Genomic DNA, 15,622 nt, shown 5'->3' with positions numbered 1-15,622 from the left:
GCAGCCTCTGAATCTGCTGGTCTCTCTGCTTCTGGGAATGTGTAAGGCGGGGGGAGGATCCTCCCCCTCCTCCTCTGTCAGAGGCTGCTCTGTCTGTGCCTTCATTCCTTCATCTTCGGAGTCAGACCAGTCTCTGGCATCTGATTCAGACCAGCCCCTAACAGCCAGGGCAAAGAAGTGCATTTTCAGCATCCTCTGGACCTCCCTGGGGAGGGAGCTCCTTTAATCCTCTTTCTCCCCTTCTTCTCTTAGCTGCAGATGGCTCTTGTTGAGGACGGAGCTCCTGTGAATCTAGAGCTGGAACCTGCATCCCTAAGAAAGAAGAAAGGCCTTCGCTTGGCTGCAGTTGGATTCATAGAATCATAGAGTTGGAAGAGACCACAAGGGCCATCCAGTCCAACCCCCTGCCTCATGTCCCACCTGGTGTTTTGGAAATTCACAGGGGCAGGGGGAGTCCTACCCAACCTTGCTTTTCGCGACAAAGATCCAGAATAAAGCAGTTGCTGTGTGATAGATCCATTTGTTTCCACCTCAATGAGATATGCACAATGTTGCTAAATTACAGCTACCTGGGTGGTTAAAACGGCTCAAAATAAGTTGGGATTATGGTTATGATTATGATGGCATGAGGTTGTTTTCTGTCTTCAGAAATAAAACTCTCTGTATAGACACTTTTTCAAAATGAAAAATGTATGGGGGGGACAGATACAGATACCCCTAAATGGTCAGTGGCTGAAACTTGAGGGCGGGGAGGCTATTACCAAATGGGTTGACACTGTGCTCAAAGGACAATTGTTGCAGGTCTGCTGCACAGGGTGGCCACCGACTTAGATGGCTTTCAGATAGGACAAATTCATGGAGGAGGAGAGGTTTATTGATGGCTACTGAGCATGATGGTGCTGTTCTGCCTCCACGGTTTGAACCAGCAATGTTTCTGAATGGCAGTTCCTGGAAACTGCAGGAGGGGAGAATTGCTCTAGTGTTTGGGTCCCACTTGCGGGTTTTCCAAACACATCTGGTTGGCCACTGTGAGAACAGGATCCTGGGCTATTTATTTTCTTCACTGAGTTTGTGAGTCACTTTCTCTTGCCTAGGGCAACCCAAAGCAAATTGCAAGCAAGCAACCAGACAGAACAAAATGAAAACAGAAACCCACGTACTGTAGATACAATCATACCTCGGGTTACGAACGCTGCGGGTTGCGTGTTTTCGGGTTGCGGACCTCGCCAAACCCAGAATGGGTTTGGGTGCTCGTGCATGCGCAGAAACACAAAATGACATCACACACATGCGCAGAAGTGCCGAATCGCATCATGTGCATGCACAGACGCAGCACTTCAGGCTGCAAACGCTGCGGGTTGCGAACGTGCCTCCCACACGGATCATGTTCGCAACCCGAGGTATGACTGTACATGAAAACCAAAAGGAAAAAAGAAATACATTGAAAATATCAAACCCACTTCTAAAAGGCCACAGAGAGTTAAAGGCCAAAGGCCTGTTTATAGAGGAAAGCTATTGCCTGACAACAACCTAAAGATGTATAATGATTTTGCCAGACGAGCCTCCTTGAGGAGAACAAACCTGATGGACTAGAAATTCCATTGGCCTGATCCAGCAGGCTCTTATTATGTTCGTATGGGTTTGGAGCCATTAGCAGCTTCCTGTGTCTCTCTGTTTAGAAAGCACAGCAGTAGCACATTAGGGCAAGTGGGGCACTGCCCCACCACCTCGGTCTTGGCCAACACCCCCACCCCCACCTGCCAGCCTTCTTACCACTAGCCCAGAAGGTGCCACTGACTATCATCTGCTTAGTCTCAGTGTTGCCTTCATAGAACTTAGCAGAGAGTAGGAAGATGAAGATAAGCCTAGAATTAGTCAGCTGCACCTGCCATTGGCTCTGGCGCCACCTACTGTTGGGCTCCCTGCCTTCCGCCCTACCAGTCCCAAGGGGCACCAGTCACCCTGGAGACACAGATTACAGATTCATGTATTTATCTGGGTTTTTTAAATTAGCATTGATCAGGTAAGTCTCTCACAACTCCAGCATTAAAAAATAAATACATCTCCCGGTTAGTGCCTATACAATCACTGAAATGAAATCAGAATATGTGTTGCACATTGCTTTCGAAATCCAACTATATGACAATATGGAAAGGAAAGAGAAAAAAGCAAATTTTAAAGTAGGATGAATGGCTCATTCCATCAGAAAATCCACAGCAGGGCAATACTTTTCTAGGACAAACAACAATGTTGCAAAAGGGTGAGCAAGCGTTCAGATTCTGAGTTCTGCCTAGTCAAGAACTCTAAAAAACAAAACAAAACACCTTGCTGTTTTGTGACATTTTGCTTTCCCTACTGTGGATGCTGGCATTTTTCTTGGGGACTCACACACACAAAAACATCTGCTTCCCATCAGAAAAAATTAAAATATCTGGCTGGTTGTGCTGTTTTCACATCCCAAGGGCAGATGTGGGTGTCACAAATCCTTGGATGGTCGTTGCTGGATTTAGCCCCAAATAGCCACCTCAAACTGACCTTCCTTCATCCCAGAGCCCAAACCACCTTCCCAGAATGTCAGGAAATATGAGAGATGAATCCCAGATTTTAGCCCAGGGATGGCAAAGAGGCATTTTGAGAGTTTGTGGCAGTGGACTTCAAAGGTCCTTCACTGCAGCTTTTTAAACAGAGGTTGGATGGCCATCTGCCAGGGGTGCTTCAGCTGTCATTCCGAAATTGCAAGGGGTTGGACTGGATGACCCTTGGGGTCCCTGCCAACTGAACAATGCTATGATTCACTATCTACAGGGGCCCGCTGGTTTTAAATCCCAAAACAAGAGGATCTGAACTCCAACCCAACTGGGAGTCTCGCTCAGGAGATGGGTCAGTTTTCATCACTCTGTGACATGAACGAGGTCACTGTGCATTCTGGAGTGGTTGTGATAGCTGCAGGGCTGAGCCCCAGCTCACATTAACTTTCTGGCATTCTGGCAGGGTTTGCAATGTCTCAACCCACCCACCCCCCAAACTTCCCCGGTTGCTGCCAGTCTATTCTTTCCAAGCAGACAAATCCAGTCGTCCAATTTTGCAGCAGTTCACAAAACCGCTCGGGTAGTGGTTCATCTTGAAAACATCGTGGGGCACCTCCTGGATGTGGGTGTTGTCACAAATGATGCGGGAGAGCGAGGCGCCGCTCAGAACCCGCTGCTGCCAGGGGGTGAACACCCCAGGGTTCTCCCACCAGAATCTGCAACAAGCAAGGAGGAAGGGGCACAGGAAGAGGTTGATTGGCATTTGTCCTGGGAAGTCAAACCCCGTCTAATTGGCAACAAGGGCTGTATTCTAACCTGAGCAATGCTAGAAGACAGTTTCATTTGAGCAAATGCTTCCAGAGTTTTATCCTTTAAACCAGCAGTTCCCAAACTTTTGGGGATCACTTCCCACTTGATTCCATAAGTTCACACACACACCCCGGTGCCTCTACCGGAATGAGGTCCGAGCACTGAACTATTGGTATATCACACAGGGATTCTTTATTTACTGTGTTTGCTATTGTTTAAGGTAAAAACTATTTGGGAAAGAAACTACTTTTGCCATTTTTATGGACATTTATTGTTTATTTACAGATAGTTGCCTTGGTGATATTATCTTGTGTCGATTGCAGCACTCCTAGAATGGCACACTGTGCCCTGCAAGAAAATGGCCACCATCCTCCTTGGTCCTCGCAGATCCCCTTCCCTAAAAAGGGAACCTGGGTTCTAATTACGCCCCAAACTCTGTCACAAAGTCATCACAAAGAGAAATGAGAGCCTCAGGGGGCAAGCAGCTCACCTGTCTCCATCCCGGGTTTTCCGGAACTGGGTCCCGATGAGGCATGCCAGGAGGGGCCCGACCCTCCCATGGGGGACGAAGGGCTCAGCCAGGGCCCCAATCCAGATGTCAATGTTCTCTGGTGTCCCATAAAGGTCGATGAACTTCTTTGCCAGCTGGGAATTGCCCATCACGGCAGCGAGCTCAGCCTCGTCGCGGGGCTCAGAGAGGCCGCAGAACCGCCTCCAGGCATTGTACCCTGGTGGAAACAGAGCAGGGAACGATTGTCAGTCTGTCTGGAGGATGGATTAATGGAAAGCAGAGCAGCCAAGTGCCATGGGAGTACCGGTAGTTTATCTTGTATTTCTTGTGTTGTCAAAGGTTTGTTGCTTTTATAAAAGTCTATTAGGCGATATAGGCCTTTGGTCTGCCAGGTTTTAATTTGGAGGTTTTGTGCTGCATGGTGGAATAATGGGTGGTAAGCCAGGGGGATTAGTGGGGTTGGGGTTGGGGACAGTTTGTCTGTTTCTGTTTTCCATGCTTTGAACATGGTTTCCATTCTTCATTCTGTTCTTTAATTCTCACAGCTAGTCTAGCCATCTCAGCATATTCCATCATCTTCATTCATCTTTCACTGGGGCTTCCTCTCCTTTCCATTTGTGTGCATGGACTATTCTTGCCCCCGTCATAGCATACATAAACAAATGAAACAATTCCTTCGGTCCAATTATACCTAACAGAAAGGCCTCAGGTTTCTTGGGAGTCACCCAACTCCTATCTCTGTAAAGACAATCCTAAGTCTCCTGTTGACTCTCCTCCTCACAAAACCACCCTGGATCTCCTCACTCACTGTTTAGCACAAGAAACCATGGACAGGGTCCAAAACTTCAGGACAGGCTCACTTACCTGGTAGGCCGTGGTCTCTCCCCTGCTGGAGGTTCAGGGATGCCAGATCAAGGCCAATGAGCTCAAGCTGCTCAAAGAGTCTCTCCTGGAGCTCCTCCACAATCATCTGGTTCTGCTTCATCAGCTTGGAATGATTGGCCAGGAGGCCGCGGAGAAGAGGGTCAATGCCGCCTGGAAGAGAAAGGTAGTGGTGGCCCTGAAGACGAGGAACACTCAACCCAAGGTTTAGGGTGTCCTTTTATTTTTATTTTTTAATGGAAAGGGGATGGTTTTTCTACCTTCAAAATCGTCGAACAGCTCTTACCATCAGAAACTTGTTTCTAAAGCTTCGTCGGAATATCCTTTTTGCAATTTGACTCCATTGGTCCCCTCTGGAGCAGCAGAAAACAAGCTTGCTCCATCTTCCATGCAACAGCCCTTCAGATATTTGAAGATGGCTATCATATCTCCTCTCGGTCTTCTCTTTTCCAGGCTAAATATACCCAACTCAACTTGTTCCACACAAGGCTTGGTTTCCAGACCCATCATCATCTTGTCTGCCCTCTTCTGCACACTCTTGGAGCAACGTTATATAGAAAGTTCTTCATAAAAGCCCACCCTTGGTCTTTTAGGCTGTGCTGCGACCCCTGTTTGCCCTTACTTTGTTCCCAGGAGATTTCTGTTTCCCAGACAGCCCAAGAACCCCACAGGACAAGGAACGAAAGCATTACCTTCCATTACAATTCTCCATGAAGCAGAGAAGGTGAGATGAAGAAGGACATTGGAATATGGGACAAGGGGCTTGAAGTTTTGGTCCAGGCGGGGCACAAACGGAGGAACAGAACCATGTCCAAACCGGAAGGCCATGGAGAACACGTTTGAGACAGTGGGGTCCTCAGAGTCATTGTAGCCTCTGTACAAAGGCAGCTGTTTGTTCGTCTCATTGCCCAAGACAAGGGGCAGGTAGTCTCTGAAGGTGATCACCTGCAACCAAACCAGGAAAGACTCCACTGTTATTTTTTGGTTTCTTAAATATGTTTTATTGATTTCAAACTTAAACAATAGTTACAAAATAACAACAATTAATTAAACCAGCCTAGCCTCCCAGAGTGCAAATTGTCCTCTAATTAAGACATAGCTTCTGTCCAGCTTTAAGTTTTCACAAGCATTAATATTTTTATTATTTTTATTTATTAAAGTTACATACAAATGAACACAGTGTGTGTGTGTGTGCGTGTGTGTGCGCGCACAAGTGTGTGGCTATGGGTGTTTAGTGGCCACTTTACAAAGTTTGAAGGGTAACAGAGTCTCTCACCTCCAGGAGCTTACACAAACTTTACAAAGTTTGAAGGGTAACAGAGTCTCTCACCTCCAGGAGCTTACACAAGGGAAGACAACCGAGGTCAGGCTAATATTGGACTCATAGGAGCAACTGGAGTTGTATCTCAGGCATGATTTTTACATATGCAGTACAACCACATCTTACACACATTTAACTTGTCCTATTTCAACCCAATGTGTTTGAAGACAGGCTGGTTGAAATCATCCAAGTTCAATCCAGGCAAGGCAGAGAGCTTTTCACAATGGGTCTGTTTGTGTTTCCTGAGGAGCTTTTAAGCTCTCTGACTCACTTGCTGGGTAAGGCCCGCTTGGTACACAGGATCTGAAAGCACAAGGGATTCTTTCTCTCTCCCCCTCACCCGCTAGCCATGAGGGGTGTTTGGGAATATGCGATTTTCATGTATATGCAAAAGCCTTGAAACCGAACTTTCACGTTAAGACGCAACCGTACTGTACATCCAGCCCTTTCCTCCAAACAGCTCAGGACCTTGGAGAGCGACTGAGGTGGGGTTTCAGCACCACGGACAGCACTGCTAAGCCCAGGCATCCAAGTTGTCTCAGCAAAGGTCCTGGAGAAACCAGCCGAATTTTATAGCCCAGCCAGGTAGTCGCTGGCTAGAGGCCCTGCCCCCTATGTGCCTGGAGGTCCCGCCTCCTTGGCAGTTAAAGGGACAGTGCCTTTTTCTACAGCTGTTGGCTTCTTCAAGGTCATGGGGTTTCCAATTTTTCTCAGGGTACTCTTGGTTTCCTGATGAGTTGGCTTTTTTGTTATTTTCTCCAATATTTACCTTTTAATGCACACTTTACCCCCCAAAATATGCATTTTTGTATACCCATCACTTGGCTGGAGAAATTTGGAGAAATGCAAAGAATTTGGTTTGAACATTCTTGCAGAGAGTGCAAATTCTGTGAGTTTCTCTCTAAATGTGAGCTGAATTAAATTCCTCCCTTGCACCTCCCCTGAAGGCATGAATGAAGCTAGAGTGAAACTCTTTTTTGAATGAAGCCGGAAGGAAGAGCTCATTTGTCACCATACCTGATTCACTGCCCCAATAATCTTCCGAACTTCCTGATAGATCTTTTCCCCATCCCAGTGGGGGTTCAGCGCCTTCAGCTCCCTGGCCAATCGGTTATGCTCCCGGACAAAGAGGGTGTGGAGAGCTGTCAGCCCCAGATTTTCAGTGACACGTTTATCCCCTGCAAAATTAAAGAAACCATCCCTCTGATTTCAAGCGGATTAAGCTGGGAAATGAATTAACACTCTTTTATTGCTGTGTGAAGGCACATGGAGACTGGTAGGGCAGAAGGCAGGGAGCCCAACAGCAGGTGGTGCCAGAGCCAATGAGAGGCAGTGTCAATAATCAATCCCTCTTCACAGGAAACCCTGGGAATTATAGCTCTGGCAGGGGAATAGGGGTCTCCTAACAACTCTCAGCACCCTTAATAAACTACACTTCCCAGGATCTGGGGGGGGGGGGAATCCATGACTGTTTGAAGTGGTATAATATTGCTTTAAACATATGGTGTGCATTTGGCCTTACATTTGATGCCCAGGTCCATCAAAACGTAGGAAGTTACCTTATCATTGGTCACCTAGAGTACTACTGTTTACTATCTGGCAGCAGCTGACCATGTCCTGGTGGAAAGACATACCTGCTTCGAAACATGGGATGTTGGCAGTTCTGTTTGTGAAGAGGCAGAGGCTGTTTGAATTTCTCTCGAAAGGAAGGAGGTCCAGACCAGCATCTGTGAAGTTCTGGTTGACCGCCATTAAACCCAGAGAGTTGCTTTGGTTCCGGAGGCTTCTTGCCAAAGGCTCCTCACTCCCATACACCATGCTGGCATCCAGAAAGGACGTGATAGCATTGAGCTGCTCGCGGATGAACGTCGTGGGGCTGCAAACAGGCGTGGTCCGGATGAAAGGCATGCAGACGCCTGGCTTTTTAATCCGCGGGTCTCCAGGTGGAATCTGCAGAAAACAGTCCCACAATTTGTTTTTATTTATTTATTTATTGCAACTATGCCTCCAAGAAGCTCAAGATAGTAGACATGGTTCTCCCCTCTTCATTAATCCCCACAACAGCCCTGTGAGGTAGGTTAGGTGCAGGGGCAGTGACTGGCCCAAGTTTTGATTTGTTTTTTTGTTTTCCAGAAGAAAGAAAGAAAAATAATCATAGGTATGAGCTTTCGTGTGCATGCACACTTCTTCAGTGTGCTTCTACAGTGGTCTGTAGGCAGAGTATCACCATCACAGCTAGTTGCCATCAATAGCCCTCTCCCTCCATGGATTAGTGAAATCCTCTTTTAAAGCCATCCAATTTGATGGCCGTCACTGTCTCATGTGGGATCGAGTTCGGCAGTTTAGCCACCACGCTGCGTGAAGAAGGACTTTTCCCTATCTGTCCTGAACCTTCCAACATTTGTGGATGTGCACTTTGCTATGTGTCAAGAGCTACGTGGTAACCCGGATATTTCAGACTGCAGCTCCCATCAGCCAGAATGCCTGTACAATGCTGGGGCTCATAGGATCACAATTGAGCTGGCTGGTGGGAGTTGTAGTCCTACACACCTGTGAGGTGCCATGTTGTCAAAGGCTGCTGGGAGCTAATAGTTCAAAGGGGACAGAGGGCCTGCAAAAGACCTGACTCCACCCCACCCCAGCAAAACACATACACCTGTCTCACGCTAAGAATCTCTTCACAGCAAATTTTCTGTTACCTTAATCGGGAAGCAGGGGGGCGCATAGTTGCAGCTGGTGTCGCAGTGGACGTCCTGGTTCTGGATGCTGGTTTCAGTCATGGGGGCTAAGTCCATGTCATGGTCAACCCACTGGCCCCAGTGCATGAACGCCAGCGAGCGCTCCTGGTCGTCCGTGATCTTCTCGTTGGAGGTGGCAATGATCTCGTTGGATACCTGCCGCACCTGTGGTGGAGCACCCAAGGGCCACCAGAGAAATGATGCAGAGTGTTCAATTTGCATAGCCTCAATGCTAAGTGCTCTGGCTTCAACAGGGGAAGCCAGAAGAGGAACTGTAAGCAATGTGCAAGCAGCAGCAACAACAACACACGGACACAAACATGTGGCGGCACTCTGCCATTCATGCCACTGCCAAGAAGTGCACTAGAGGGTTTGTAGGGCACATGAAAAAGACTTTTGGGCCATTGTATACTGGGGACGGAATTCAATTTCTAATAATAAACTAGTTACTATTAGAAGCCATATTGGTAATAGCCCAATACTGGAAAGCATCAAAAAATTCCTATGCGATTCCATTGCTTTATCTGAATGCCTGGCCAGATATCAATGCATCATCTGGGGTGAAGCCCCATTTTCTTATTATATAGATAAGGAGAGTTTTACACACACTCCTCCCATGACTCATTCCTCTTTGTGGTTGGACTATATAGACCAGGAGTCCCCAAACTAAGGCCCGGGGGCCGGATGTGGCCCAATCGCCTTCTAAATCTGGCCCTTGGACGGTCCGGGAATCAGCATGTTTTTACATGAGTAGAATGTGTCCTTTTATTTAAAATGCATCTCTGGGTTATTTGTGGGGCATAGGAATTCATTTTTTTTTTTCAAAATGTAGTCCGGCCCCCCACGAGGTCTGAGGGACAGTAGACCGCCCCCCTGCTGAAAAAGTTTGCTGACCCCTGATATAGACTGATCTTAAAAGCTGTGTCTCAGTCATTTGTTTTTTACATGGAATATGCCCTGCGTTTGGTTTTTGTTTTAGTCTGTATGGTTATGTCTTAGTTCATAGATGTTTACAATAAATCGATTAAAGCTGTATTTATTAATTTTTTTAAAAAAAAAGTGATTGGCCCAATCTTCGAATTGCCTAGAAGCAGAATATCTCATTTTTGTGAGCGTGCAGGGATTTGCTGTATCAAATGAGAGTAATCTCCTCCTATAGGGGTTGTCCATGTGGTGACAGACACCATGCTGTCCCCCCAGAAACCCCGGACGATTGGTCTACCACATCAGCCGCCTTTTCCAACCCACCCCCAACACAGCTATTTATCTACAATTTGTCCCAGGATCCCGGGATGATTTCCCCAGCTCTTACCAGTGGGAGGGGGTGTCCATGATAAAGCTGGCCCTGGATGAGACCCTTGGGAAGAGACACAGCATCCTCATACTCTGCTGGGAGCCAGCGGGCATAGCCGTGGTTAGACATACCAAAATGAGGGTGCTTCCTGGGCGGGGGGGAGAAGCACATTAATTTGGAACTTTGCCCCATGTGTGAAGGCTCTTCTGCCGGCAGGCATGCTTTGAGGAATTAACCTTTGCAAATCCCAGGGCAAGATGAGCTGGCCCACACTCCTCGAAATCACCTGCAGGCCAGAACTTAGCCACGCGCCAGATTTCTCTCCACATCTGAATGTGGCATAGCAGCAAAGTTCTGGGCAGTTAAGAACGTACCAAGAGACATATTTAAATGCCTGTTCTGAGAGATGAGGATCTGCATGGGGAGAGTGGGGAGAAAAAAGCTTTTTGCCGTCTCTCCTGATACTAGAAATCATGGACTTCCAATGAAGCTGAATGTTGGGCGATTCAGGAAAGATAAAAGAAAATCCCCCAACGGTCATATTTACGGAAGGGCTGTGAGTTCTAGTATTATGAGGGAGGGAGGTTCTTATCTCATTATACATGATAAGCGATCTTCAGCCATCTCAACCCTTGCTTTTTCATGCAAAACCATTTGCAGTCGTTTGCGGTCATCAACAGCTATCAGTCAGTCAATCACCCATTTCCACCACCCTTCTGAGTGATCCCCCCTCCCCATCCCCACCCCTCCCCACCCCTTCTCTACATAAGTGCCTGGAAACTTCCATTTCACTGTATCTGAAGAAGTGTGCATGCACACGAAAGCTCATACCAAAATAAAAACTTAGTTGGTCTTTAAGGTGCTACTGAAGGAATTTTTTTATTTCACCTCACAGAGTGTTTGTTGTGGGGGAGGAAGGGAAAAGGAGATTGTTAGCCACTTTAAGACTCCTTAGGGTAGTGATAAAGCGGGATATCAAATCCAAACTCTTCTTCTTCCTCTTTATGAACTCCTACCATGTCATATCTTACCTGCCTTTTCTCTAAACTAAAATATCCCAAACACCGCAACCCTTTTTCATAGGGAAGCCACTCCATGCCCTTGATCATTTTGGCGTCCTTTTTCTAATTTTCTAATTTCTTTCAACACCTTCCTTTGGCCCAGGATCCCAGATGACTTCTCCAGCTCTTACCAGTGGTAAGAGTGGTATTTCACAGCAGGGGAGGGAGAACCTTTGACCTGCCTGCACCCCACCCCAAATAAAACCCTTCTCCAGCCAGCTTCTCCTTACCAATTGTTGCATTCTCCTGTGATGGTCCGATAAGGGCTGTTTCGTGGGCACCGGACTGGGCGGATCAGATAGTCACAGCCAGTGGCTCTGGTGATCATATCTTTCTGCTTGATGCTTAGCACATCTAAACAAGATATCCGATAAGGAGAAGAAAAGCAATGGCTTTTGTCTTAGAAGCAAATTTCAATGGGAGTCTACCTCCAGCGGTCTAACCCGCCCCACCCCCTATACCAGGTTTGAGAGGTAAGGCTGCCCACTTGCCAATCACCTGACATCACAAGGGCATCATTTACCGGCGTGGTTTGAAATAAAGCTGCACGAGCAAAGAGTCCGCGGTTTGCAGGCACCAACGATCAGCTGAGCAGCAGTGCCGTCAAACCCCCTTTTGGCCAGCTTTTACCTGCCTCGGGTAAAGTGGGTATGGCTTGGCTAAACCTGCCTTGCAGGCTGAAAGTTCACCACCACTGCGCTAAAGCTTTCGACCGGGGATTCACGATACCTGTTATGTTGAACTGACGGTGCCAGACCTTCTGCAGTTTCTTCCTCAGGAGATCCAATGCCGTTTCCATGTAACTCGCCGCCCGGATTGCATTCCTGGTCCCCGCCACTGGTTCCTTTAAATGTCTCAGGAAATCGGAGGGGGTGAGATGGGGCTTTCTCAAGTTCTCCTTCGCTCTGGAAAGAGAAGCACAGAGGAGATGGCAACAGGGAGACGGGGGGGGGGGGGCTTAGTAGAAAGTGCTCAGAAGTGTCACAGGAAGCCTTCCTAATGGCGAACCTAAGAACCTAAAAGAGCTCTGTTGGATCAGGCCAACAGCCCAACTAGCCCAGCATCCTGTTCTCACAGTGGCCACCCAGAAACCCACAAGCAGGATGCAAGCTCAAGAGTTGTGGTTTCCAGCAACTGGCAAGTTTATGCAGTGACCCTTCCTCGCTGGGTTGCTGTTGCTGTTTTGCTACCTTCCATTTTATTTTTTAAACAACAATGGTACCTTGCCAACGGTACCTCAGTTTTCTAAACCACAGAGCCTAGGCCTTGCCGATCAGAAGGTCGGCGGTTCGAATCCTCACGACGGGGTGAGCTCCCGTTGCTCGGTCCCTGCTCCTGCCAACCTAGCAGTTCGAAAGCACATCCAAGTGCAAGTAGATAAATAGGTACCGCTCCGGCGGGAAGGTAAACAGCATTTCTGTGTGCTGCTCTGATTCGCCAGAAGTGGCTTAGTCATGCTGGCCACATAACCCAGAAGCTGTCTGCGGACAAACTCCGGCTCCCTCGGGCAGTAAAGAGAGATGAGCACCGCAACACCAGAGTCGTTCGCGACTGGACTTAACAGTCAGGGGTCCCTTTACCTTTACCTTTTAACCTCAGTTTTTGAACGTAATCCGTTTCCGAAGACCGTTTGACTTCTGAAATGTTCAAAAACCAAAAACTCAACAGCTGACAGCTAGACCTCAGGATCTTGCACTCAGAGGAAACCATGAGGCAAGTTCGACTTCCAAGGCGTGTTCGTAAACCGAAATGTTCGTCAACGGAGACGGTCGAAAACCAAGGTACCACTGCATGCTCTTTCTAAAATTCTTTGTTGCTAATGATGCTATGCCAACTCTGGCAATATATGAACGGATTGCTTTTAGATGCAGATTGTGCGTGGATAAATACAATGATATTTGGGATCCATTCATAAAAATCATAACATTTATTGGATTAATTGTATGTACTTATGTACTTATATGCTCTAGGGCAGGCCTCACCAAACTTCGGCCCTCCAGATGTTTTGGACTACAATTCCCATCTTCCCCGACCACTGGTCCTGTTAGCTAGGGATCATGGGAGTTGTAGGCCAAAACATCTGGAGGGCCGCAGTTTGGGGATGTCTGCTCTAGGGGCATACTCCACTAATGATGACTGAAAGGGGAGGGAGGGAGGGAGGATTTAATGCAGATTTACACAAAGGAAGCTCACCTCTCCCGGTACAACTTGTATGCTTGATCCACCAACCGCTTGGCTGTGTTGATGCTGAATAAAATGTCGGGACCAGTCAATTTCTCAGAGGCCAACACTTTAAAAGAGAGAGCCAAAAACATCAGCTCAAAGGGCCCCTAAGTCCAAACCAGGGCAATCAAATTTCAGCAGCAAGGTACACAGATGGCATGATGCAGCGACTATCCAAGACAATCTTGGCCAGTTTACAAAAAAATTCTCCACCACCTGACATTTTTCACCAGCCCAGCCTTCCCACAAATGTGTATGTCAAATCATTTGCGCCACACTCTGAGAGCCTGTTCCACAGTACCAAACATAAAAAAAATAAAATACAAATCCTTTCCTGGTCACCTTGAAAATACTCTCAACTCAACAAAGGCAAGTAGCTATTTGCAGGCCTTAAGCTGAGATGCCCTCTTGGAGGTTGGTTCCTATTCACATACCAGGTTTTGACAGAAAAGGGGTTCAGAGAGGCACCCTCCCCAACCCAATCAATCTTGGATCTCCTTGAAGATTTTCATAAATTGACCCCATGTCGCCAAAACGATGCACAAACTCTACAAGACGTGACCCTTTGGGCCCTTTCCAAAGCTACAATTCTGTGATTATATGAAGAATCAAAGGCAACTTCCTAGAAATGAGTTCCATGCACATGCTTTTAAAAACTCTTTTTGTGAGCTCCTGTGAGCAATCACGGAGTATATAGATATTGTGAAATTATAATAAAGGGAAATAATTATTTGATGATTTCTTTTCCAGTTTCCCTCCAGAAATATTCCCTCCCTTGGAAGAGTCACAGGGTTTGTTGTGTTACCTTCTGAGGAAGATTCGGTTGCTGGTGGGAATCCAAAGGCCACCAAGAGGCTCAGGAGAGAAAGGACTCGCTTCATCTCTGCAAAATAAAAGAGGAACGGGTGGGTTTTGAGTAGGGGAAATAATAAAAAACCTTCTTTTCAAGCCCCGCAAAAGTCGTTCCAAGGGAGGCAAAGGAGAGCCACTGTGGTTGCAGTGACTTGACTGCTGGACTAGGACTTGGGAGAGACCAAGGTTCAAATCCACACTCTCCCAGCCTAACCTACCTCACAGGGTTGTTGTGAGGATTAATTGAGGAGGGGGTAAACCATATACATCACCTTGAGCTCCTTGGAGGAAAAGGTGGAATATAAATGCAATAAACAGGACTAAGGCTGTGTTACTCCTACTCAGAGTAGACCCATTGAAATTAATGGACATGGCTAACTTCCTATGTATGGGAAGTTGGGCATTGCTATTTCCTCAGCAGCAAGAAAATGGTGCTAAGCCTCACCTGCTGTGCTCAGCTCCTGGTTGTGGAATTTGGTAGGTGCCGAGTACTTTTATAGTCTCTGGTTACCAGGTGTGGGCAGGTTCTTGATGGGACAAGGATGACCGAAAATACACATACAAACCTCAGGTTGGTTTTGGACAAGAGGAAATATTTGCTAGGTTCTTCCTGGATCGCACAGAGGAGGCCCACTTCCTTGTTCTTGGGGGATAAATTTATGAGACACTGGAAAGGGAAAGGTTATATAAATATTAGTCAGCGGTTTACTCTTAAGGAAGAAGAGGGATCCAACCAACTTACGGAAGAAGAGGGATCAAAAAATGCAAGGAAGCATGTCAGAAAAGACCATGCCTTACATTCCTGACAAGGGATATGCAAATCTCTTAATTTCACTTTTGCATTCTGGTCCTCTTGAATTCAGTTTCCCACTCTACCACATTACTTTGCTGATTTATTTATTTTAAAAAGAAGTCCTTGAGAAAATTCATGCACATTGTCTTTGAATGCAGTTTTGACTACTCTGCCAAAAAGAAAAGAAAAGCAATATTTACCTTATGAAATGCATTTTGTATGTATTTCAGTAATATCTGCAATTTTAGGCACAATGTATGCATTTTTTGTACACCTTACTTAGTTGGAAAGAACTGCATGTGCAAAATTTGGAGGACTGCCGGTTTCAAAGGAAGTCTCCCTGTCAGCATGCCAATTGTTTTAAATACTGCAAATCAGGTAGGTTGGCCTTTGAATGCAAATTGGATTGCATTCGTCCTCAATCCCTAGTCCTGATATATTCAGAGTAAAACTCTCCCCTGCTCCCCCTCACCCCCGCAAAGGAAAATTGCCTTTAAACAAGGCAGTTTGACCTCCTTGCTTCTCACTATACCTGAGGACCAAAACTGCCTTTGTGAATCAGTCATCAGGCCATTGATGTGCTCAGAAGAGACTTTGAAAATATTGACC

At 46.8% G+C, this 15,622-nt stretch overlaps 2 protein-coding genes across 2 annotated transcripts in view; one reads left to right on the top strand and one right to left on the bottom strand.

The window, feature by feature from the left end:
- LOC118097172 (eosinophil peroxidase-like) overlaps nt 1-618 on the top strand; it is a 30,839-nt gene extending 30,221 nt beyond the window's left edge. Inside the window, exon 14 of the mRNA XM_035139861.3 lies at nt 253-618. Within this exon, the coding sequence (XP_034995752.3) occupies nt 253-272 (20 nt within the window). The 3' untranslated portion in view covers nt 273-618. The remainder of the gene's footprint in view (nt 1-252) is intronic.
- A 1,366-nt stretch (nt 619-1,984) lies between these two features.
- LOC118097261 (myeloperoxidase-like) lies at nt 1,985-14,249 on the bottom strand. The gene is made up of 12 exons (XM_060283120.2): nt 14,157-14,249; nt 13,339-13,421; nt 11,875-12,050; nt 11,376-11,499; nt 10,103-10,232; nt 8,752-8,955; nt 7,687-8,002; nt 7,070-7,230; nt 5,424-5,676; nt 4,714-4,884; nt 3,829-4,066; nt 1,985-3,244 (listed from the first exon to the last, which is right to left on the bottom strand). Exons 1-12 carry the CDS (start codon nt 14,247-14,249, stop codon nt 3,046-3,048), a joined length of 2,148 nt encoding a protein of 715 aa, XP_060139103.2. The 3' UTR covers nt 1,985-3,045.
- Nucleotides 14,250-15,622: the final 1,373 nt, after the last annotated feature.

This window comes from Zootoca vivipara, chromosome 14, assembly GCF_965207765.1.
Source record: "Zootoca vivipara chromosome 14, rZooViv2.hap1.1, whole genome shotgun sequence".
Lineage (NCBI taxonomy): Eukaryota > Metazoa > Chordata > Lepidosauria > Squamata > Lacertidae > Zootoca > Zootoca vivipara.
The sequence above is the reverse complement of the archived record's forward strand: the minus strand, read 5'-3'. Positions and strand labels throughout refer to the sequence as shown.